The sequence below is a fragment of the Lactuca serriola genome, chromosome 8, assembly GCF_051521515.1.
Source record: "Lactuca serriola cultivar US96UC23 chromosome 8, Lser_US96UC23_V15, whole genome shotgun sequence".
In the NCBI taxonomy this organism is placed as follows: Eukaryota; Viridiplantae; Streptophyta; class Magnoliopsida; order Asterales; family Asteraceae; genus Lactuca; species Lactuca serriola.
This window is the reverse complement of record NC_136415.1, coordinates 99875649-99896165: the sequence shown is the minus strand read 5'-3', so window position 1 is coordinate 99896165 and position 20517 is coordinate 99875649. Positions and strand designations below refer to the sequence as shown.

Here is a 20517-nt window from a genome sequence, read left to right as displayed (position 1 = left end):
CTGATTAATTTGGTGTACTATTTTGGCAGGTTGATCTCTAGGGCCTGCTAGAAGGATTGGATATTGCAGTTAAGCATCTATCTAAGACTTCACGGCAAGGACTTGATGAATATAAGTGAGCAATGTTTTACTTGATTTGGACATGAACAAGACTCAAGCAAAAGCAAGACTCATACTTTGGCATGGCTAGAAGCTTTGGAGGAAACAAGACTCAAGCAAAAGCAAACACGCAGAGAGTTGTTAGCACATAGTAAACTAGATAATGTGATTGTATATAAATTCTACTTCTCTTGAGTTCATTTCCTTTATTACAATTACTCAATATTGGAATAATTATTTGTATTTGACATATTAGTGAAATGAATTATCTTTGTTATTTATGGTATTTTATTTTGTATTATGAGATTTTTAAGGTATTATTTAATTTAAAAATTAGTAAATCAATAATATAATATTTTTTTAAAACATTTAAAATTATGATACGCAAAAATGTGTGTCATCTTCATTTATGACATGACCTTTCTTGACAGGGGCTTTCTTGATACGCATTGCGTGTCATTAACACGCGCGTCGTAAGGTTACGACACGCGAATGCGTGTCGTCTTCCTTTATGACAGGGCCTTCCTTGATACGCATTGCGTGTCGTAAATGCGCGACGTAATTGTGCGTCGTAAATGAGTGTCGTCTATAAACGACGCGCAAAAGCGCGTCGTCTCTCTTTATGATAGGGCCTTCCTTGACGCGCATTTGCGCGTCGTCTGAGCCTTTTACGACGTGCAATGAGCGTCGTAAAAGGCTGTTTTTCTAGTAGTGTCTACAACTTGGTTAAGATTATTTATTCTAAATAATCTTGTGTCGAAAAGTCGTTTTCGACCCCTATTGCCTCTAAATTGACTAGCCCGGATCTACGGGCGTTACATGTACTCTATGTTTTGTGAACACATACTTTGTAAACACTTTCTTTCTAATGAAATGGTTGTTCATTACTTGCTTACTATTATACATGTCTTGTGATACTAAACATGACGTCCTCCCCCCCGAACGTTTCCGCCATTCCGGTTTTAGGTGTGATAAAATCTCTTGTCCCTCCTTTGACATGATACTCGAATCATGAAAAAGTTTGTCGTCTTCATGCTTGATTTTTTTAATTGTATTTTTTACTTCTTTTTACACGTTTTTTAATTCCGTAGATTTTTGGTAGCGTTCATAATTTTTTTTATTCTTCTGTGCATGTTTTTCAAGTATTTCATCAAGTCCGTTCCTCAATTAATGTAATATGTTATCGAAATTACTTTGTATTAGATTTATAACTGCTATATTTTTTTTCAGTAAGTTTTTATTTTTAAATATTTCATTGGATTTATTGATTTGAAAAAACACGACACCTAAAAATATAATATATTAAATAATATGATACATAAAAATATGATTAGTTTTATTTGTAGTTTAATTAAAAAAATAAAAAATCAAATATAAAAATAAGATGAAAATATGATTATATATATATATATATATATATATATATATATATATATATATATATATATATATATATATTTTGTTTGAAATTTAATTGAAAAATAAAAAGACTAATTCTAATAAATCACTCAATGATATATATGACTCTTCCATTCAAATCCCTTCCATGTCATTACTAGCATTTCTAATTTAATGGAAGTCATTATCTATTTAACTACTATTAAATCCTATGTCATTACTAGCATTTCTAATTTAATGGAAGTCATTATCTATTTAACTACTATTAAATCCTATTATGGATGCCTATATATAACATTGGGTAGATTTCATTGGTATCAAAAGTATTTGATCTGAGGATGTGATGACCTTGAAAGACGAACTTAAATCCACACTAGGAATATTTCTTCTCGAAGGATTCCCGCTTTGATGAGCTTTGTAACTTTGAGTTGATAACTTCATTATGTTACCGACTTGGTCTCTCATTATTATTATTATCTTTTTGTCTTATTATGCTCGAAGACTAGTCGACACTAAGGCCCCGTTTGATAGTTGCTGACTGAGAAAGGTCTGTCTGAGTAATAAATTTTGACTGAGTAAGAAACCATTTTGTTTTATTGTATATCTGACTGAATGTACTGACTGATGCAAAATGACCATTTTACCCTGATGCTCTAGTTATGGATAATAATAACAACAACAACAACAACAACAACAATAATAATAATAATAATAATAATAATAATAATAATAATAATAATAGTAATAACAATAACAATAACAATAACAATAATAATAATAACAGAAAATAATAATAATAATAATAATAATAATAATAATAATAATAATAGTAGTAGTAGTAGTAGTAGTAGTAGTAATAATAATAATAATAATAATAATAATAATAATAATAATAATAATAATAATAATAATTGATTATAAAAGTTCAGGTCCAACTAGTAATTTCCATAAATTAATTATGCAAGACAATTTAAAGTTGTGGTAGATTCGGTCATGATGGGTATCTTCAAGGACCAAAACTGCTTAATTTCAATTTTGAGCTGTCTTTTTCCCCTGATCAAATACAACCTCTGTTCGTATATCTTTTTTTTGTGCGCCTGTGTTCTAGTTTCCTTTTCCCTTTTCCGGGATTAAACTGATGGTTAAGGAAGGAGGATAAGGGTGGTGTAGGGGCGATGGTGGAATGAATTTCAATCAGATTCAGTCAGCAATTGTTTTGGGTATGAGCGAGTCAGACATTGTTGACCCGGTCAGATACAAAACTGAGGCATATCAAACACATGGAGCTGATCGAGTCAGACATTTTTGTCTGACCTGACCCAGTCAGATCCAAATCAAACAGGGCCTAAGGCTGGATTTAATGATTTCTCTTAAAATACCTACCATATTAGATGCATCCCATGCAATGGTATCTTCTTAGAAACATTCTTAATTTTTGGGTTGTAGAAACTTTTAAAATACCTACCATATTAGATGCTTCATGTGGGTGATGCACGATGACACTTTTGGCGTTTCTGCATTACTTTGGGCTCAAGTGTGTTTTAACTCCATCGACATTTGTTCTTGCTATTGGTGCATCGTTGCTCGACTTGGTTATGAATATATGTTGGCCATATTGCTTGGTTCTTGGATTTATTGGGGTGATACACTACTATTAATAAAAATGACAAATTAAAAGTATTTTGGTCATTTTATAATTCAGACTTAATCTCTGATTTCTAAGGGAGGAGGGAGTCATTCACTTCCAACCCACTGAATCCACTGCCACATCATTTTTTCTCTTTTATTTTTCTTCATCTTTCCCAGCCCACAACATACGGAAACCCTATCTTTTTGAACCCACTCAACCCATTCAATTAAAAAAAAAATACAAAACAATCAAGGTAAAATCTTAATTAGCAATAGAGTTACCGTCGGTACCACTCTCACTTCAACGGGTTGTTTAATTGGTTTTACTAACCCACTTCATCATCTCTTTCTACTTCCCCCCCCCCTCTCTCTCTCTCATTTTCTCTTGTACCATATGTTTTAAAACTTGTACCTTAGTTGTTTTGTATTTTTTTTAATTGAATGTGTTGAGAAAGATATGATTTCCATGTGTTGTGGGTTGGAAAATAAAAAGAATAATAAAAGATAAAAAGTAATGTTGTAGTGGGTTAAGTGGGTTAGGAGGGAATGATCCCTCCTCCCTAATGGAATTACATATAATGACCGGCCGTGATTAATTTGAAATCACCGAATCAGCATTGTAATGTTTTGCAACATTCTCACAAAATTGCTACTCTTTAAAAACCATATTAACTTTTCATTAAATATTTTATTTTCTGTAACATTAATTCTAAATAAATAACTTTGACAAAATTGCAAGAATGGTCCTTGTGGTATGTTAAAACTAACATGTTGGGCCAAAACTGTTTGGGCTAGCATCAATGGTCCAAAAGTTTCATTTTATTGCATGTTTGGTCCAATTTGGTTTGAATTTTTTATGAAGATGATTTTGCCCTTATCATTTAATTTTTCATTTTTGTTTTATTACTTGCAATTAAAAAACAATTAAAAATAATAATAAAAAATAAAATCTCTCTCTCTCTCTCTCTCCCCATCTCTCTCTCTCTCCCTCTCTCTCTCTCTTCAAGACTCGACCTATTTATCTTCTTCCCACGCTTCCATTTTCTTTCAGATGTGCCCAATCTTTATTCACCGGAAAATTGCGCATCCCTCGGAGACACGTCTCTTACCCTCAAATCTACCATCTCCACCGTTGCCCACCAAGCACTCATTACCCTCAAATATGTCATCTCTATCAAAGCTGTCCTAAACGATCAAGCTGGAATCTAAATTTGTTCATCCGACGAAGACGATGACGCTGTCCACCACTAGAGACGTCCCTTCGCCTTCTTCAATGAAGGGTTGGTCAACAAAGGGTTTTCTGACGATAGCATATATGTTCGATCTATGTTTGTGAAGGGTTGTAGCTCTAGTATCCGATCTACATTTCTGTTTCTTTTCGTCTTCGCTTGTGTCTCTTCAACTCCCTCCTACCGGCTTCAGGTGATGGTGGTTATGCTTCAGGCGGCGGTTTCTAGAGTCATAACTCTCATGGATTTCATCGACTTTTCATCTCTCTCCTAAGCTTTCTCTTTCTAAGAGGGTCGGAAATCCCTAACTTTGTTCTCCCGGTGCCTGTTTTGAGTGAATGTGTCAGAGAAAGCAACCGAAATCATGATCTAGGGTTGAGATTTGTTATTGTTGCGTTTGTTATGTTTCGTTCCTTCTTCGTCTTCTATCTCGATTGTTGTTGTTGGGTTTGTTTGAAATATTTCTTGATGTCGATTCAGGTGGTGGTGAAGGGCAGTTCATCATATCAGAAAAAATGATTTATGGGTTTGTCAATGTGATGTTCTTGTTCTTGAACTCAGGAAAAAATGAGTGTTCTTGAGATTCATATTCATATTTGTGTGTGTATGTTTTCAGTTCTAATCGACTTTACAACTAATGAGATTGAGCTTTGTTTTCTTTGTTTAAATCAAATTAATCTTGATGTATGTATAACTGTGTCTGTGTGTGTTTACTGGAACATTTTTTTAACTTATTCTAATAAATTGAACAAAATCGATAAAAGTGAAGGTTCTTCGTTTTGCAAATCCACTTCGAAATATGTGTTAATTTTGTTTGTGGTAATATTAAACCGCGAGAGAGAGAGAGAGAGAGAGAGAGAGAGAGAGAGAGAGAGAGAGAGAGAGAGAGAGAGAGAGAGAGAGAGAGAGAGTATTTATGTTTGTTTTATTTTTAATTGTTTTTTAATTACAAGTAATAAAACAAAAATAGAAAATTAAATAATAAAGACAAAATCATTTTTAAAAAAATTAGACCAAATTTACAAAAAATAAATAAATAAATAAATAAAAGTGATGCTAACCCAAAGTTTTGGTCCAAATAGAAGACCTTTCTTGCAACTTTGTCGATATTAGCACTTACCCTAACCCTATGGGAGGCTGGGAACTCAAACCCATTTCCTTCGAGAGCCATCCACCATTTTTGTAACAAAGATTCTAGGCTTGAAGTTGTGTGTGGGCACGATCGTTCCACGTGTAATGACGACATTTACCTGTTTCCCAACTATCGGAGAGCCCAACTTAACGTCGGCAGCCTCCTCATCTACTGTAGATATTTATCAAATCTTTTTCATGGCTATCATTGCTTCACGTGTCATCTTAAACTTCCACTACTTTACATTCCTAAATACTAACCTTGCAATTGTGTAGATATACACACTCACATACATCCAGTTTCTTCCAACTGTAGATCCAACAACCACAAGTTTCAAGACACAGCACGACCAGTCAATTATCTTATATCAACGATCAAGAATTCAAGATGATGGAAAAGGAAAACAGTGGCGGTGGTAATGGTGGAACCAAGTGTTTTCCGGCAGGGTGGAGCGTGGCGGCGAAGGCGAAGCCATGTGATTCTTGCAAGTCTGCTTCAGCTTTGCTTTTTTGCTGTAAAGATAAGATCTTTTTGTGTATGGTGTGTGACAAGAAGCTGCACAACGAAACGAGACACGAGCGTGTGTGGATGTGTGAGCTGTGTGAACAGTCTCCGGCGTATGTCACTTGTAAGGCGGACGCCGCCGCGCTATGTGTCACTTGCGATCGGGAGATACACTCGGTGAATCCGCTTGCTAGGCGTCACGTTCGGATTCCGGTGGTGCCGTTTTATGATTCGGCTGAGGCTGTTGTGAAGACTACTGCCGCCGGCAACGTGCTGCATTCAGTCTCTGGATATGGAAGCAGTGAATTCGAGAGCTTCGTTCGCAAGGAAGATCATGTTAGTTTGAAAATTCCGGTGGATATGAAAAGGGTTGATCTGTTTTCCGCCGCTGAACGTGGCTTCGATTTTGGCTTCGCGGTTCCTACGGAGGTTAGACTCGAAAGCAAATTCCATGATTCAGTTAACGACTGCGTGGTTCCGGTACAAAGAACGTCGCCGACGAAGAATTCACAACCGCGACAAATTGTTGATGATCATCAATCACCGGGAACTCGATTCGAGGTCGATTTCGCCAAATCAACTACAAATTCCTACGATAAAAGCAGCAGCCATAACGTAAACATCTCAATCGAAATCGAAATCCAAATCCCCAAGCTCCAGATATTGGCTTTTTTTATTCATATGTAAATCTCGCGAAATTTCAGGTATCGTCATCATCGATGGATACCGGCGTCGTACCAGAGCAAAACACGATGTTAAACGTATCATATCCGTTCATGCTACCGGTAAACGGCGTCGTATCGGAGAAAAACAACGAAGGAGCGAATGATGAGTACAAAGCAAAGCGTATGGATAGAATGGCTAGGGTTTTGAGGTACAGGGAGAAGAGGAAGAACAGAAAATTCGAGAAGAAAATTCGATACGCCTCACGGAAGGCCTATGCTGAGCAGCGGCCGAGGATCAAAGGCCGGTTTGCAAAGCGAACGGAGTCGACGACGGAGTTGAATGCCGATAGGTGGTTGTTTACGGCGGCGTCTGATTGTAGTAGTTATGGTGTAGAGGTAGAGTATGGGGTGGTTCCTTCGTTTTGAAGGATGAAATTTATGCAAAAATGGAGTCAATACTTTTCCTTTATTTATTTATTATTCAAATGGTTTTTGATCATTGCATTGCAAGGGGATATTTACGTAATTTATGTATAAAACTCAATATCCCTATATTTGTTTATAATTATTGGAAATCACAATTATAAAATTAATTTTAAGCTTTTATAATAAAAAAACTAGGTTATAACCCGTGACGATCGGTATAATTAAAATTTTATATAGGTAAAAAAAATAATAAATGTCAGAAAAAACCAATATATTTATATAGATAAAAAAATAATAAATGTTAGAAAAAACCAATATATTGTCGATTGTAAGTAATTATGAATTAATTTATTAAGCAAAATAAACATAATAATGTTATTAGGATATGATTTCTATTTTCAAAATCTTAATTGAAGTTTGAAGTTGATTTGTTATCAAAAAAATAATAATAATAAAAATCATAGAAAAATGATGCGTGTCAAAGAGACATTCTAAAAAATTAACACATATCATTTTTATGTTTCATTTATTAGAAGAGATAAATTTATAATTATTAATCAATTATTTTAAATAAATCATTTTAAATAAATTATTAATTAAAAGATATATCAAATTTTAAAGTTATTATTATAACTTCAAATTTAACATATAATTAAAAAAAATATAATTTTGAATTTTAAAATTAGTTGTCTAATATATATACATGACACATGACATAATATTAATTAGAAGTTGTATTAGAGTGACACTTGACAAAAGAAAATTAAAATTATTCATTTATTAGAATAAAGATTTTGCAAAACTATGTTTATAGCAACCAACCTATTTTGATTAAAAAGATATTTCTCTTTCATTCAAATATACAACAAATTAAATTAATTTTTCATCATTTATCAATAACTTATAATACATTTCATACAGGAATTTATCATATTTTATATATATGTATAAAAATATATCAATACTATTATAAAGAAAAAAAAATCAAATGAGAACCCTTAAATGTTAAAAACCTTGAGAACCATTAATATTAAATTTATTTTTGTCTTTTCAAATATTTTTATTTTTAAAATGTTTTTATAAATTGCAAAAAGATAAAAGGGCATAATGGTCATTTAAAAAAATTCATTAAATTAGTTCAGATCTATTAGATTAGATCTAATGACATTCTCTCATAATGTCCCAAAAACAAAATAATATATTCTCTCAACTTCTCACATTCTCTCTCCATCCATCTTCAAGAACACAAAAACTCTATCACCATTTTCTCTGGCCTCCACCACCACCGTCGACCGCCACCATCGAAATTCTCATGTCATTTTCTTCTACTATCAAATATATGAGCTCTGTTCGAACCAAAAACTACTTGATGTATGTGATCTCCGACAAATGTTGATTCCGACGACTTTCCTTTGTTCTTCTTGCTCAGATCTGGTTAGATCTGAGCGATTCCAATGGTTTTTCTTGTCCCTGATGGTGTTCCTAGTCTAGATCTGTCTAGATCTTGTTAGATCTAAGAGAATTCGACTTTTGACAGCTCCAATTTCTCATCTCTGGTGTTGGTTCTGCGATTTCAAGTCGTCGTCGGTGTTTCCAACGCCATCACCTCCAATCACCAGCGCTATACCACCATTTTACAACAACCTAGTCTTCCCTGTCCACCATAGTCGTGATCTACCACCATTTTTACCTTCTCTGGCGGCTTCACCTTCACTAGAGAAGAACCTAAACATTGTTCATTTTGATGTCTGTCGTTCCAGAACCCTAGGTAGAACATCAGATTTACGATTTCATCGACGAGGATCTTAGATCTGAAATGTTTTGGTCCTGATGTACGACCTCTGATGATCTACACTCTCTGGTGAGAGATCTATGATGTCTATCTCTAGATCTATGATTTATATCTCCATATTAATGATATTCGGCGAAATTTAGGAACCACATCAGAGATCATCATCAACCACCACCACCGCTGCTACCTCGTCACTCCAGCGAACCACCGCTAACTCACAACCATCTCTTTTAGGTATGTCAATTTTTGTTTTACTTGTTTTTACTTCTGTTAAGTTGTGAACTTAATGTTTTAATATATATATATATATATATATATATATATATATATATATATATATATATAACTTTTGTTAATCTTAGTTTTACCTGCTATTATGTTGTGAATCCAATTTATTATCTTATTTGTTAAGGTGTGAATTTAATGTTTTAAACCGATTATGTTTTGTAGTTGTTATGATGTAAATTGAATTTATAATGTGTGTTATCATGTTAATGTTTTTTCAAATACTATGAGTTCAACTCTTTTTAGAGATTTTGACCAAATAGGTGTGTTTTAAAATTTTATTTACCAAATAGATGTATTTTTAAAAATATTTATCAAATGAATGTAGTTTCAAAATTTATATTTTTCTAAAACTTTGCTTTTATTCTATTTTCATATGTTTTAATAATTTTCTTTTGACTTTTTTTTAAAAAAACTTTTTGCAACTGATTCATTTATGTGAAAATTGATCAACATACTAAAACTAAAAGAAAACTAGTTAAAGTTTCCTATTTGGATACAATATCCTAAATAGCTTTATTACAAATATTGATTATGGAAATCATATTTAATATCTTAATACCTAATTACACTTTTGGTACCTATGTTATATGGATTTCTTTGTATATATTTATGATATGTGAGCTATCAACTACATCCAAGCCAATTAGTTCCGAACATGATTTAGGTTGTGGGGTAGGTGTTTCTCGCTGAATATTATATAGTGATACGCAAACCATATGAAAATAAATTTCAAGCTTTATTGTTAAAAGATTATGCAACAAAAAATCTTGATTTGAATTACTAATTTATTATGTTCATGTTCAGGTAATACAGTACTATTGCAAGAAATTTGCATTGAATAAAAAAATTGATGAACAATATTGTAATTTTGAAAATTAAAAAGTTAAGTATGGAATGATATAAAATCTTTGTTTTACGTTATTAGATTATTATTAGAAAAATAATAATTAGAGATGATGATAAAAAATTGTAGAACGATATGGTAATTTGGAAAATTTAAAAGTTAAATGTAGTGACACAATCTTGGTTTTACGTTACCAAATTATTTTTAGAAATGGTGTTTATAAAAAAAATGATAAAAATAGCAATTTTTTAATAAAAAGAGGTCAAAAAATATTTAAAAGATAATAAGTAAAAACAAAATGAAAGTTTAAAAAAATATAATTTTTTAAAACTACATCATTTTGGTAAATATTTTTGAATCTACACCTATTTGGTAAATAAAATTTTAAAACACACTTATTTAGTCAAAAACTCTTCTTTTTAAGTTGTAAATTGTGTTGTTTTAATGTTGTAATTATTGTTTAGTTATGTTAATGTTAGTTTTAACTATTATTAATAAGAAAATATAAACTTTTAAGTTGTGAATTCATGAGTTTTTAAAGTATTAAGCTGTGAAATAATGTATGAACTAGTCTATTAAGTTGAGAAGATAGTTGTAAATGTATAATTTTTATGTATTAAACTGTAAATTTATTATATTAAGATGTGAATTTTATATATTAAACAATAAATTAGTTGTATTAAGTTGTGAATTGACTGTATTAAATTGTGAATCAACTGTATTACATTGTGATTTTTTTAAGTCTTTGTTGTAACATCCCGAGTTCAGGAGTGCAAGTTCAGGGTTCAAAGTGAAAAATGTGAATGGGAAACTCGGCGAGTCTATGGGTGGACTCGGCGAGTAGGGTCGCGATTCTGGTCGCGTGTTAAGTGGCCAACTCGGCGGCTGGACTCGGCAAGTTGGTGCTGTGTGGTGAAAACCCTAATTTCGGGGGTTGAGCCCTATATAAAAGACATTATACCCTCTTCCCAGCCTCCTTACTCTCCCTTGAAGTCCAAAAAACCCTAATGCGTGTTTGTGAGTGATTTTGAGAGCATTTGAACCTTGGAGGAGTGTTTGTGGAAGAGATCTTGGAGAGTTAAGAGGCTTGGAGCAAGGGGCTTTGCAGGGATTTGGATTACTCCTCTGTTGGAGCTTTCTTTTGAGGTATTATTTCGTTGCTTGGGCTGTTATTCTTCTAGATTCGTCATTTTGGAGTTTTTGGAAAGCATAGCTTGTGATATTTGGAGTTTGGAGGTTAGATCTGAGGTTGCTACCTCAGATCTGGAATGGAGAAGTTCTAGAGTGCATTAAAGTCCCTATTCTTGAGTGATTGGTGAAGCCATCTTGTCCCAAACCCTAACCCTAGAGTGTTATATGCTTAAATCTCTTTGGATTCACGTAAAGTTTGCCACTTTACGTGATGGATGGTTTGTAGAAGGGTAGATCTATGGTTTGGGTCATCTGCATGGCCTGGAAAGCCTCTGTATGGATTAAGACCTAGCGGTACTCGGCGAGTCACAAGGGTGTACTCGGCGAGTTGCATGAAGATGGGCAAGAACTCGACGAGTTGGAAGAACAACTCGGCGAGTTGATTGAAGATAGTCTTGGACTCGGCGAGTCTGTTCTTGGACTCGGTGAGTCTGGTCGTAAGGTCCTAACCTTTTTCTGGTTAAGCTATGAATCGGTGAGTCAAGGGATGACTTGGTGAGTTGAGTGAGAAAGGACTCAGAGTTTGATGGACTCGGCGAGTCTTGGGGCGACTCGGCGAGTTGAGTCACAGATTGGGAGTTCTGAGCATGGGGACTCGATGAGTCAGCGGGTTGACTCGGCGAGTAGAGTCAGTCAGGAGGTTGACTTTGACTTTGACCTTGACCAGGGTTGACCAGTTGACTTCCAAGGGCATTTTGGTAATTGTTGGCATTTGTTTTGAGTTCAGTGTTTTGGTGATTGGCTAGTGGTGTAGATCATGTCAGTGGTCGGAGCAGCTTGGTCTTATCTCTTCAGTCCGCAGTAGCATGTGAGTTATCCTCACTATATCGACAGGGTCTACGGCACCAAGGCTGGCCCTTTATCGGATTGTAATCTGGGTATCGTTGTTATGTTATTGCTTTGCTATGTTTGCATCCTGGTAGTTAGGATGGTATATGTTAGAGTGTAACAGCCCGGAATTTTAGGTATTGTTATAATTATGTTTTTGGGTGTTTTAAGAGGGGACTCGGCGAGTTGGAGCCTAGACTCGCCGAGTAGGATCGCAGATCTGGTCGCGGGTTCGCGACTGGACTCGACGAGTCCGGATATGGACTCGGCGAGTCTGCGCTGTTTAGCGAAAACCCTAACCGTTCAGGTTTGGGGCATATATGAGGGACTTTATGGCCGTCATTGTTCACCCTAGCCTTCTGAGAGAAACCCTAAGACGATTGTGAGCATCTGGAGCAAGGTTGAAGACCATTGTTGATTTTGGAAGTATTGTTTTGCAAGGAAGAGAAGGCTTGGTTAAGGGAACAACAAGAGAAGTCACGTTCTGAGGATTGGGGACACAGAGAGCACATTATTCAGGTAATAATTCGAGTTACATTCTTCTATGTTGATGTGTATATGGATTTAGGGTTTATTGAACCCTTTTGTGGCTAGATTGAATGTTACCTTAGTCCCCCAAACGATTGGAACCCTGTATTGGGATCTTTGGAAGTCCAGAATGTCCCATGCCTGAGCATTTCGGGAATCAATGGAGGTTTTGGATTGGAATCCTTATGCCTTAGGTCAAAATGTAAATTATGAGTCATGGGGTGTATTATGAGCACCGAAATGAGGACCTTACGTGATGGATCAGTCTAGGAAGGCCAGACCTATGAATGGTCGGAGCAGTTCTGACCTTAGAAAGCAGTTTGAGCGGTTGCATGGAATGGACTCGCCGAGTCCGATGAACAGACTCGGCGAGTAGCTTGAAGATTAACTGGGACTCGTCGAGTTGTTCTTCAGACTCGGCGAGTTGAGTCGGGGTGGCCCCGCGATTCTTCCAGGAGGAACTCGTCGAGTCAAGGAGGATACTCGACGAGTAGAAGGGGAATCTTAAAGAATTGGTGAGGACGTCTAGACTCGCCGAGTCGCCCTAGCACTCGCCGAGTCCGGTCAAGTTGACTGTTGACCGTTGACCGTTGACCAGAGTTGACATATGCCTGACTTCTTAGGGATAGTCAAACTTAGAAGATAAAAGTGTTAATAAGAGATATATGATGTTATAGGGAGATTGTAGCTCGGCGGATCGAGCACGAGTGATTTCGGGATTTGCTAGCTTTCGATATTCACGAGGTGAGTCTTCTCACTATACTGTACCCGGAAGGGTTTGACTGTGTGACCGGAAGGTCAGATATGATATGTGATATATGTGCTATATGTGGTAAGTTATTTGTTATACGTGCTATGTATGTTATGGGCCGGAAGGCGATTATATTATGGGCCGGAAGGCATTATGTTATGGGCCGGAAGGCGATTATGTTATGGGCCGGAAGGCGTTGTGTTATGGACCGGAAGGTCGGCGTGGGTAGGACCGGAAGGTTTACCCAGCAGGGACGGAAGTCCCCAGAGACACATGGACCGGAAGGTCAGGGCCTGGAAAGGCGTATGTGTGTAAGTTGTATATTGGGGAACTCACTAAGCATTTATGCTTACAGTTGTTATGTATGTGTTTTAGGTACTAGCGAGGACCGTGGGAAGGCGCCGGCGTGATCTGTACACACTGAAGGATGTTTTTATGATCTTGGGATTTAGACGATTTGTATTTTGACATGACACTTAAAATGTTTATGCCTTGTTTTGAATGGAAATACTATATTTTGAAATGAAAAATTTGTTTGAAAATTTACGTTGTTACAATTGGTATCAGAGCCTTGGTTTGAGGGATTCAGGTGCACCTTCGGGCGTAACTGAACTCAAACCGAGGATTTGAGGAAAACTTTTAAAACAAAGGCATAAAGTTTTATAAATGATTTTGTGGTAAACAAGAAAGAAGCAGTGTGTACGATCAGTCAGCGCCCGAACGGTAAAGATCCCCAAAATACCTTACAATATTATATGATATGAATTGTTATGCATGCTAGAAGACTAGGTATTCATGATAGGACTAGAGTGGCCTGATTTGTGATGCCTTAGTCTGGGGAAGTTTGCCGATATGAGATGCTTTGCTAGTGTGCGGGTAGATAGTGCATAACAAAAGTAGAGTGCTCACTATCTGGGGTTTGGGGAGGAAGACTTGGGATGAATGCTGATGCGGTGTGGTCGGTAGTATTGGGCCCGTACTACCGAAGACACCGGGTCAGTGGGAGACCCAAGTAAGAATCCCTGGATATCGGAGACTGAGTAGGGTTGCGTTATCGAGTGCGATTATACTCGATGGAGTCTCTGATAGTTTTATGTTGTATTTCAGAGACATCATGGTTAGACCACGCCACGGAGATAGTTCGAGCGGTGTGAGTGACGAGGAGATTCGTTAGATGATTCATGAGGAGGTAGCTGCAGCGATCCGGGCCGAGATCCCGGAGATGTTTGGGTCTATTAAGACAACCTTGATGGAGACTTTTGAGGAGCGGTACGCCGCATTGACTGACGCTGCAGCCGCTGCAGCTACCGCAGCTGTGGCCGCTGCCAGGCCACAGGGGGGTGACTCGTTGCTGTTTCGGGAGTTCAGCAACACGAAGCCACCTGAGTTCGATGGGACGCAGGATCCGATTGCTGCGATGAGGTGGATCGCTAATATTGAGGGGTGCTTCTACACTTGTTCATGTCCGGAGCATCTGAGGGTACGGTTCGCTTTGAACCAGCTCCGTCTGGGAGCGAAGGATTGGTGGAAGTTCGTGACGGCGAACTTCACTTTGGCAGAGATTTCAGCAGTGACATGGGAGGGGTTTACTTCTATGTTCAGAGACGAGTACGTTCCCCCGGTGGAGAGGGAACGATTGGTTCAGGAGTTCTTAACCCTCAAGCAGGGTACTGATTCGGTTGCGGTGATCACGCGGAAGTTTCATGAGAGGGCGATGTTCTGCCCCGAGCTGGTGTCCACTGAGCAGGCTCGGATGAGCCGGTACTTGGGTGTTTTGAGGAGGGATATCCGGGAGTTTGTGTCAAACTCCACCTATCATACCTTTGCTGAGCTTCAGGCGAATGCCAGGAAGCGCGAGATTGAGTTGGAGACCCAGGCCAGGGAGGAGGCCGAGTCTCAGCAGGTGGACCGTCGGCCGGCTCAGTCTCAGCCGGCAGCCAAGCGGACAAAGTCCGCCGATTCGAGGACAGGAGGTCCGAAGGGCCGCACTTGCGGAAAGTGCGGCAAGGGTCATGATGGGGCATGTCGATCTGGTGCTTGCTACAAGTGTGGCAAGGAGGGGCACATTGCTAGGGAGTGCCCCAAGGGGTTTACGGTTTGCTTTCATTGCAACCAGACAGGCCATCGGAAGGCCGAGTGCCCTCAGCTTCTTCAGGGATCTGCACCTACTGCCAGAGCTACTGCGACTCGACCGGTGAAGGCCGAGGCCCTGAGGGCTCGTGGGAGAGCCTTTCAACTGACTGCGGAGGAGGTCCGCACTGCGCCCGATGTTGTGGCAGGTATGCTGTAATTCATGTATTTATTTTAATGTCGAGATGTTACGCTTATGTTATTATATGCGTAGGTATTTTCCTTGTGAACTCTGAGCCTAGACTCGCAGATCTGGTCGCGGGTTCGCGACTGGACTCGATGAGTCCGGATATGGACTCGGCGAGTCTGCGCTGTTTAGCGAAAACCCTAACCGTTCAGGTTTGGGACGTATATGAGGGACTTTATGGCCGTCATTGTTCACCCTAGCCTTATGAGAGAAACCCTAAGACGATTATGAGCATCTGGAGCAAGGATGAAGACCATTGTTGATTTTGGAAGTATTGTTTTGCAAGGAAGAGAAGGCTTGGTTAAGGGAACAACAAGAGAAGTCACGTTCTGAGGATTGGGGACACAGAGAGCACATTATTCAGGTAATAATTCGAGTTACATTCTTCTATGTTGATGTGTATATGGATTTAGGGTTTATTGAACCCTTTTGTGGCTAGATTGAATGTTACCTTAGTCCCCCAAACGATTGGAACCCTGTATTGGGATCTTTGGAAGTCCAGAATGTCCCATGCCTGAGCATTTCGGGAATCAATGGAGGTTTTGGATTGGAATCCTTATGCCTTAGGTCAAAATGTAAATTATGAGTCATGGGGTGTATTATGAGCACCGAAATGAGGACCTTACGTGATGGATTAGTCTAGGAAGGCCAGACCTATGAATGGTCGGAGCAGTTCTGACCTTAGAAAGCAGTTTGAGCGGTTGCATGGCATGGACTCGCCGAGTCCGATGAACAGACTCGGCGAGTAGCTTGAAGATTAACTGGGACTCGTCGAGTTGTTCTTCAGACTTGGCGAGTTGAGTCGGGGTGGCCCCGCGATTCTTCCAGGAGGAACTCGTCGAGTCAAGGAGGATACTCGACGAGTAGAAGGGGAATCTTAGAGAATTGGTGAGGACGTCTAGACTCGCCGAGTCGCCCTAGCACTCGCCGAGTCCGGTCAAGTTGACTGTTGACCGTTGACCGTAGACCAGAGTTGACCTATGCCTGACTTCTTAGGGATAGTCAAACTTAGAAGATAAAAGTGTTAATAAGAGATATATGATGTTATAGGGAGATTGTAGCTCGGCGGATCGAGCACGAGTGATTTCGGGATTTGCTAGCTTTCGATATTCACGAGGTGAGTCTTCTCACTATACTGTACCCGGAAGGGTTTGACTGTGTGACCGGAAGGTCATATATGATATGTGATATATGTGCTATATGTGGTAAGTTATTTGTAATACGTGCTATGTATGTTATGGGTCGGAATGCGATTATATTATGGGCCGGAAGGCATTATGTTATGGGCCGGAAGGCGATTATGTTATGGGCCGGAAGGCGTTGTGTTATGGACCGGAAGGTCGGCGTGGGTAGGACCGGAAGGTTTACCCAGCAGGGACGGAAGTCCCCAGAGACACATGGACTGGAAGGTCAGGGCCTGGAAAGGCGTATGTGCGTAAGTTGTATATTAGGGAACTCACTAAGCATTTATGCTTACAGTTGTTATGTATGTGTTTCAGGTACTAGCGAGGACCGTGGGAAGGCGCCGGCGTGATCTGTACACACTGAAGGATGTTTTTATGATCTTGGGATTTAGACGATTTGTATTTTGACATGACACTTAAAATGTTTATGCCTGGTTTTGAATGGAAATACTATATTTTGAAATGAAAAATTTCTTTGAAAATTTACGTTGTTACATAGAGACCTGGTTAAGGTCGGTATCCTGGTATATAGGATGATGCTATGCTAGTGACCGGTTAGGTCAGTATCCTAGTTAGGATGATGTTATGTTATGTGATCTGCTAGATCAGTTTGATTGGATGTGAATTGTTATGTGATTAAATGTTTATGTGCACATGGTTGTTGGACTAGGGTTGGGTTAAGGCGGGTCCTGCTTTGTGCTGTAGGCCAACATACCCAGGGCGGACCGGTTATCACGAAGGCCCAACGAGCGGTCCAGATAGACTGTAGGCCCCAAGAGGGCGGACCAGACGTGCCGAGGCTCGGAGAGTGGACCCGGCCGTCTGAAGGCCCAGTGCGGGCGGACCAGTCATACTGTAGACTCAGAGAGTGAACCAGGTGGATTGAAGGCCCGGTGCGGGCGGACCAATCACACTTTAGACTCGATGTATATGGCTAGACTCGGAGGGTGGACCAGGTGGACTGAAGGCACGGTATGGCGGACCAGTCACACAGTAGACCCGAAGTGCATGGCTGTTCTGTGTTCTGTTATGATATGGCATGTTGTGCGTGTATGGTATATGTGGTTGGTATTTTGGGGGTATCTCACTAAGCTTTCGGGATTACAGTTGTGGTTTAATGTTTTTCAGGGTCTTAAGGAGACCGTGGCAAGGTAAAGGCGTGATCGTACCGCTCCTCATGATTATGTTTTATGATGTGGTTCTGGGAAGACTCTGATAATAATTGTATTGAAAACCTTTTTGTAATAACTTTATGAAACTGGGTTGTTTTTGAAAAGTTTAAATTGGTTGAAATTTTTAGAGTGTTACATTTGTAAGCTATGAATTATCTGTATTAAGCTGCAAATTAATTGTGTTGAGAATTAACTGTATTAAGTTGTGATTTTAGGTCTTTATAAGGTGAGAATTGTGATGTTTAAATGTTTCAGTTATTGTTTAATCTTGTTAATGTTAGTTTTAACTATTATTAATAAGAAAATATAAGTTTTAAGCTGTGAATTCGTAATTTTTTTATAAGTTTTAAACTGTAAATAAGTGTCTGAAGTAGTCTATTAAGTTGAGAATAGGACTCTAAATGTATAATTTTTATTTTATGTATTAAACTATAAATTAACTGTATTAAGCTGTGAATTGACTATATTAAACTGTATTTTTTTAATGAATTTTATATTTGCTAATGAAATATGAGATGAAAGAAAACATTATACACATATATGATTTTATTTAATTTTGAATAAACTATGTAAACTTTAAATTGTTAATATTATGCAAATTAAACATTAATAGAAACATTAGCCTCTAATTTTGAATGTATATATGTAAGTCTTAAGTTGAGAATACGGTTGTGAATATCTAACTTTTGTATATTAAATTGTGAATTTTGTGTATTAAACTTCAAATTGACTGTATTAAGCTGTGAATTGACTCTAATACTCTACAATTTTTTTTTTTGTGAATTTTGGGTTAAAATATGAATTATTTATGTATGAAGGTTTGTATTCATTTTTTGTGGATATATTTATTTTAGTGTTATATAAATATGTAGAATTGTATTATTTTTTATAATTATTTTGTATTAAACTTTGAATGAGTAAATTAATAGGTTTATTAAACTGTGAATGCATGATTTTATCTATACATATCCCATTTGGAAGAAGGATGATTGCGACGATAGTACAAGTGGTTAGGTACAACATGTGGTAGTTGGTAGTGGTAGAGTTTATGTTTGAGTTCTCTTAATATATGGATTAATGTATAATAAATTTGTATAAATTTGTGAATTTTGTATAAAAAATTATGAATGAACTGTATTAAGTTGTGTATTTTATATAAAATTTGTGTTTAAATATAAATGAATGTGGGAACGAAAATATTAGACTGTAAAAATTATAATTTTGCCTTTTTCATACCAAAAATTCAGGTTTTAACATATTTAATAAGTATATATAATACATAGTTAATAAATATTTGTGAAACGAGGATTCTTAGAGTTCTTAATATTTTTGGGTTCTCATTTAAACAACTCCCTACTATTATATATATATATATATATATATATATATATATATATATATATATATATATATAATTTAAAAAAATAAATTTTGATATAAATTTTTAATATACAAATTATCTAATAAATAGGTATTATAGTAAATATAAAAACTCCAATCATTCTTGGTGTAGTGTGTGGCTATTGAAGATGTGATTTTAGATTTTTTTTTGAACAATAGAAGCAAAAAAATTAGTTAGGTGCTAGAAAGAGCACACAACATATTCTATAAGAAAACAATGGGTTTTGCTACAGAAAATTGCTACGGAAAATTTTCGTAGATAATTACCTTCATAATACCTACAGAATATCTATGGAATGAGATGCCCTAATTTAGTAACATAATAGTTTCATAATAGCTACGGAATAGCGACGTACGTAAATCCGTAGGTATTCTGTTAGTAATTAACTACAGAATAGTTACGAACTACTGACGGAAGAGAATAACTACAGAATAGCTACGAAATAGTGACGGGTTAATAATTTCATTATATTTGTTATTATTATTATTATTATTATTATTATTATTATTATTATTATTATTATTATTATTCGAGTCTTATAACTTAATTTTGGATCATTTTGTTTTTACATATTTAAAGCACAAACAATTAAAAAGCATACTAATAGTACCTGTAACGCCCCGATCCTCGGGTATTTATTTATTAAGAATTTCTGGATAAAACTCTACTCGACGAGTTGGTCGACCTACTCGTCGAGTAGCAGCGGGGTGAGAACGCGTGTTTAGTGACCTACTCGGCGAGTCCACTATTGGGACTCAACGAGTAGGAGCTGTCAGTTGAAACCCTAAATCCCGGGGTTTGCACCCCTATTTAAAGGAGCCTCAGCCTCCTTTGGCCTTCCTTACAGTCTTTGGGAGCCCTTATAAACCCTAATTCGTGTGTGTGTGCCTTGGTGTGGGTTTGAATCTTGGAAGAGAGGATTTTGGAGGCAGGGAGATAAGAGTGCAAAGGAAATTGAAGCAAGAAAGGAAGGGGAATCGGATTTTACCTCAGCTAGCATCTTTTTGAAGGTATCAAAGTGCCATTCTTACTTCCTTTTCTTTCCTCTAGTTGAGTTCTAGGGCTTTTTATGGATTTTCAAGTTGGGATGTTGAGATGTAGGCTAGATCTGAAGTTGTAACTTCAGATCTAGACCTTC

General features: G+C 37.2%; 1 protein-coding gene across 1 annotated transcript; it reads left to right on the top strand.

Moving 5' to 3' along the window:
• The first annotated feature begins 5550 nt into the window (after window positions 1-5550).
• Window positions 5551-7155, top strand: LOC145066392 (zinc finger protein CONSTANS-LIKE 3-like). Its single transcript, XM_079013622.1, has 2 exons — window positions 5551-6606; window positions 6696-7155. Exons 1-2 carry the CDS (start codon window positions 5875-5877, stop codon window positions 7080-7082), a joined length of 1119 nt encoding a protein of 372 aa, XP_078869748.1. The 5' UTR covers window positions 5551-5874; the 3' UTR covers window positions 7083-7155.
• The last annotated feature ends 13362 nt before the right edge of the window (window positions 7156-20517 follow it).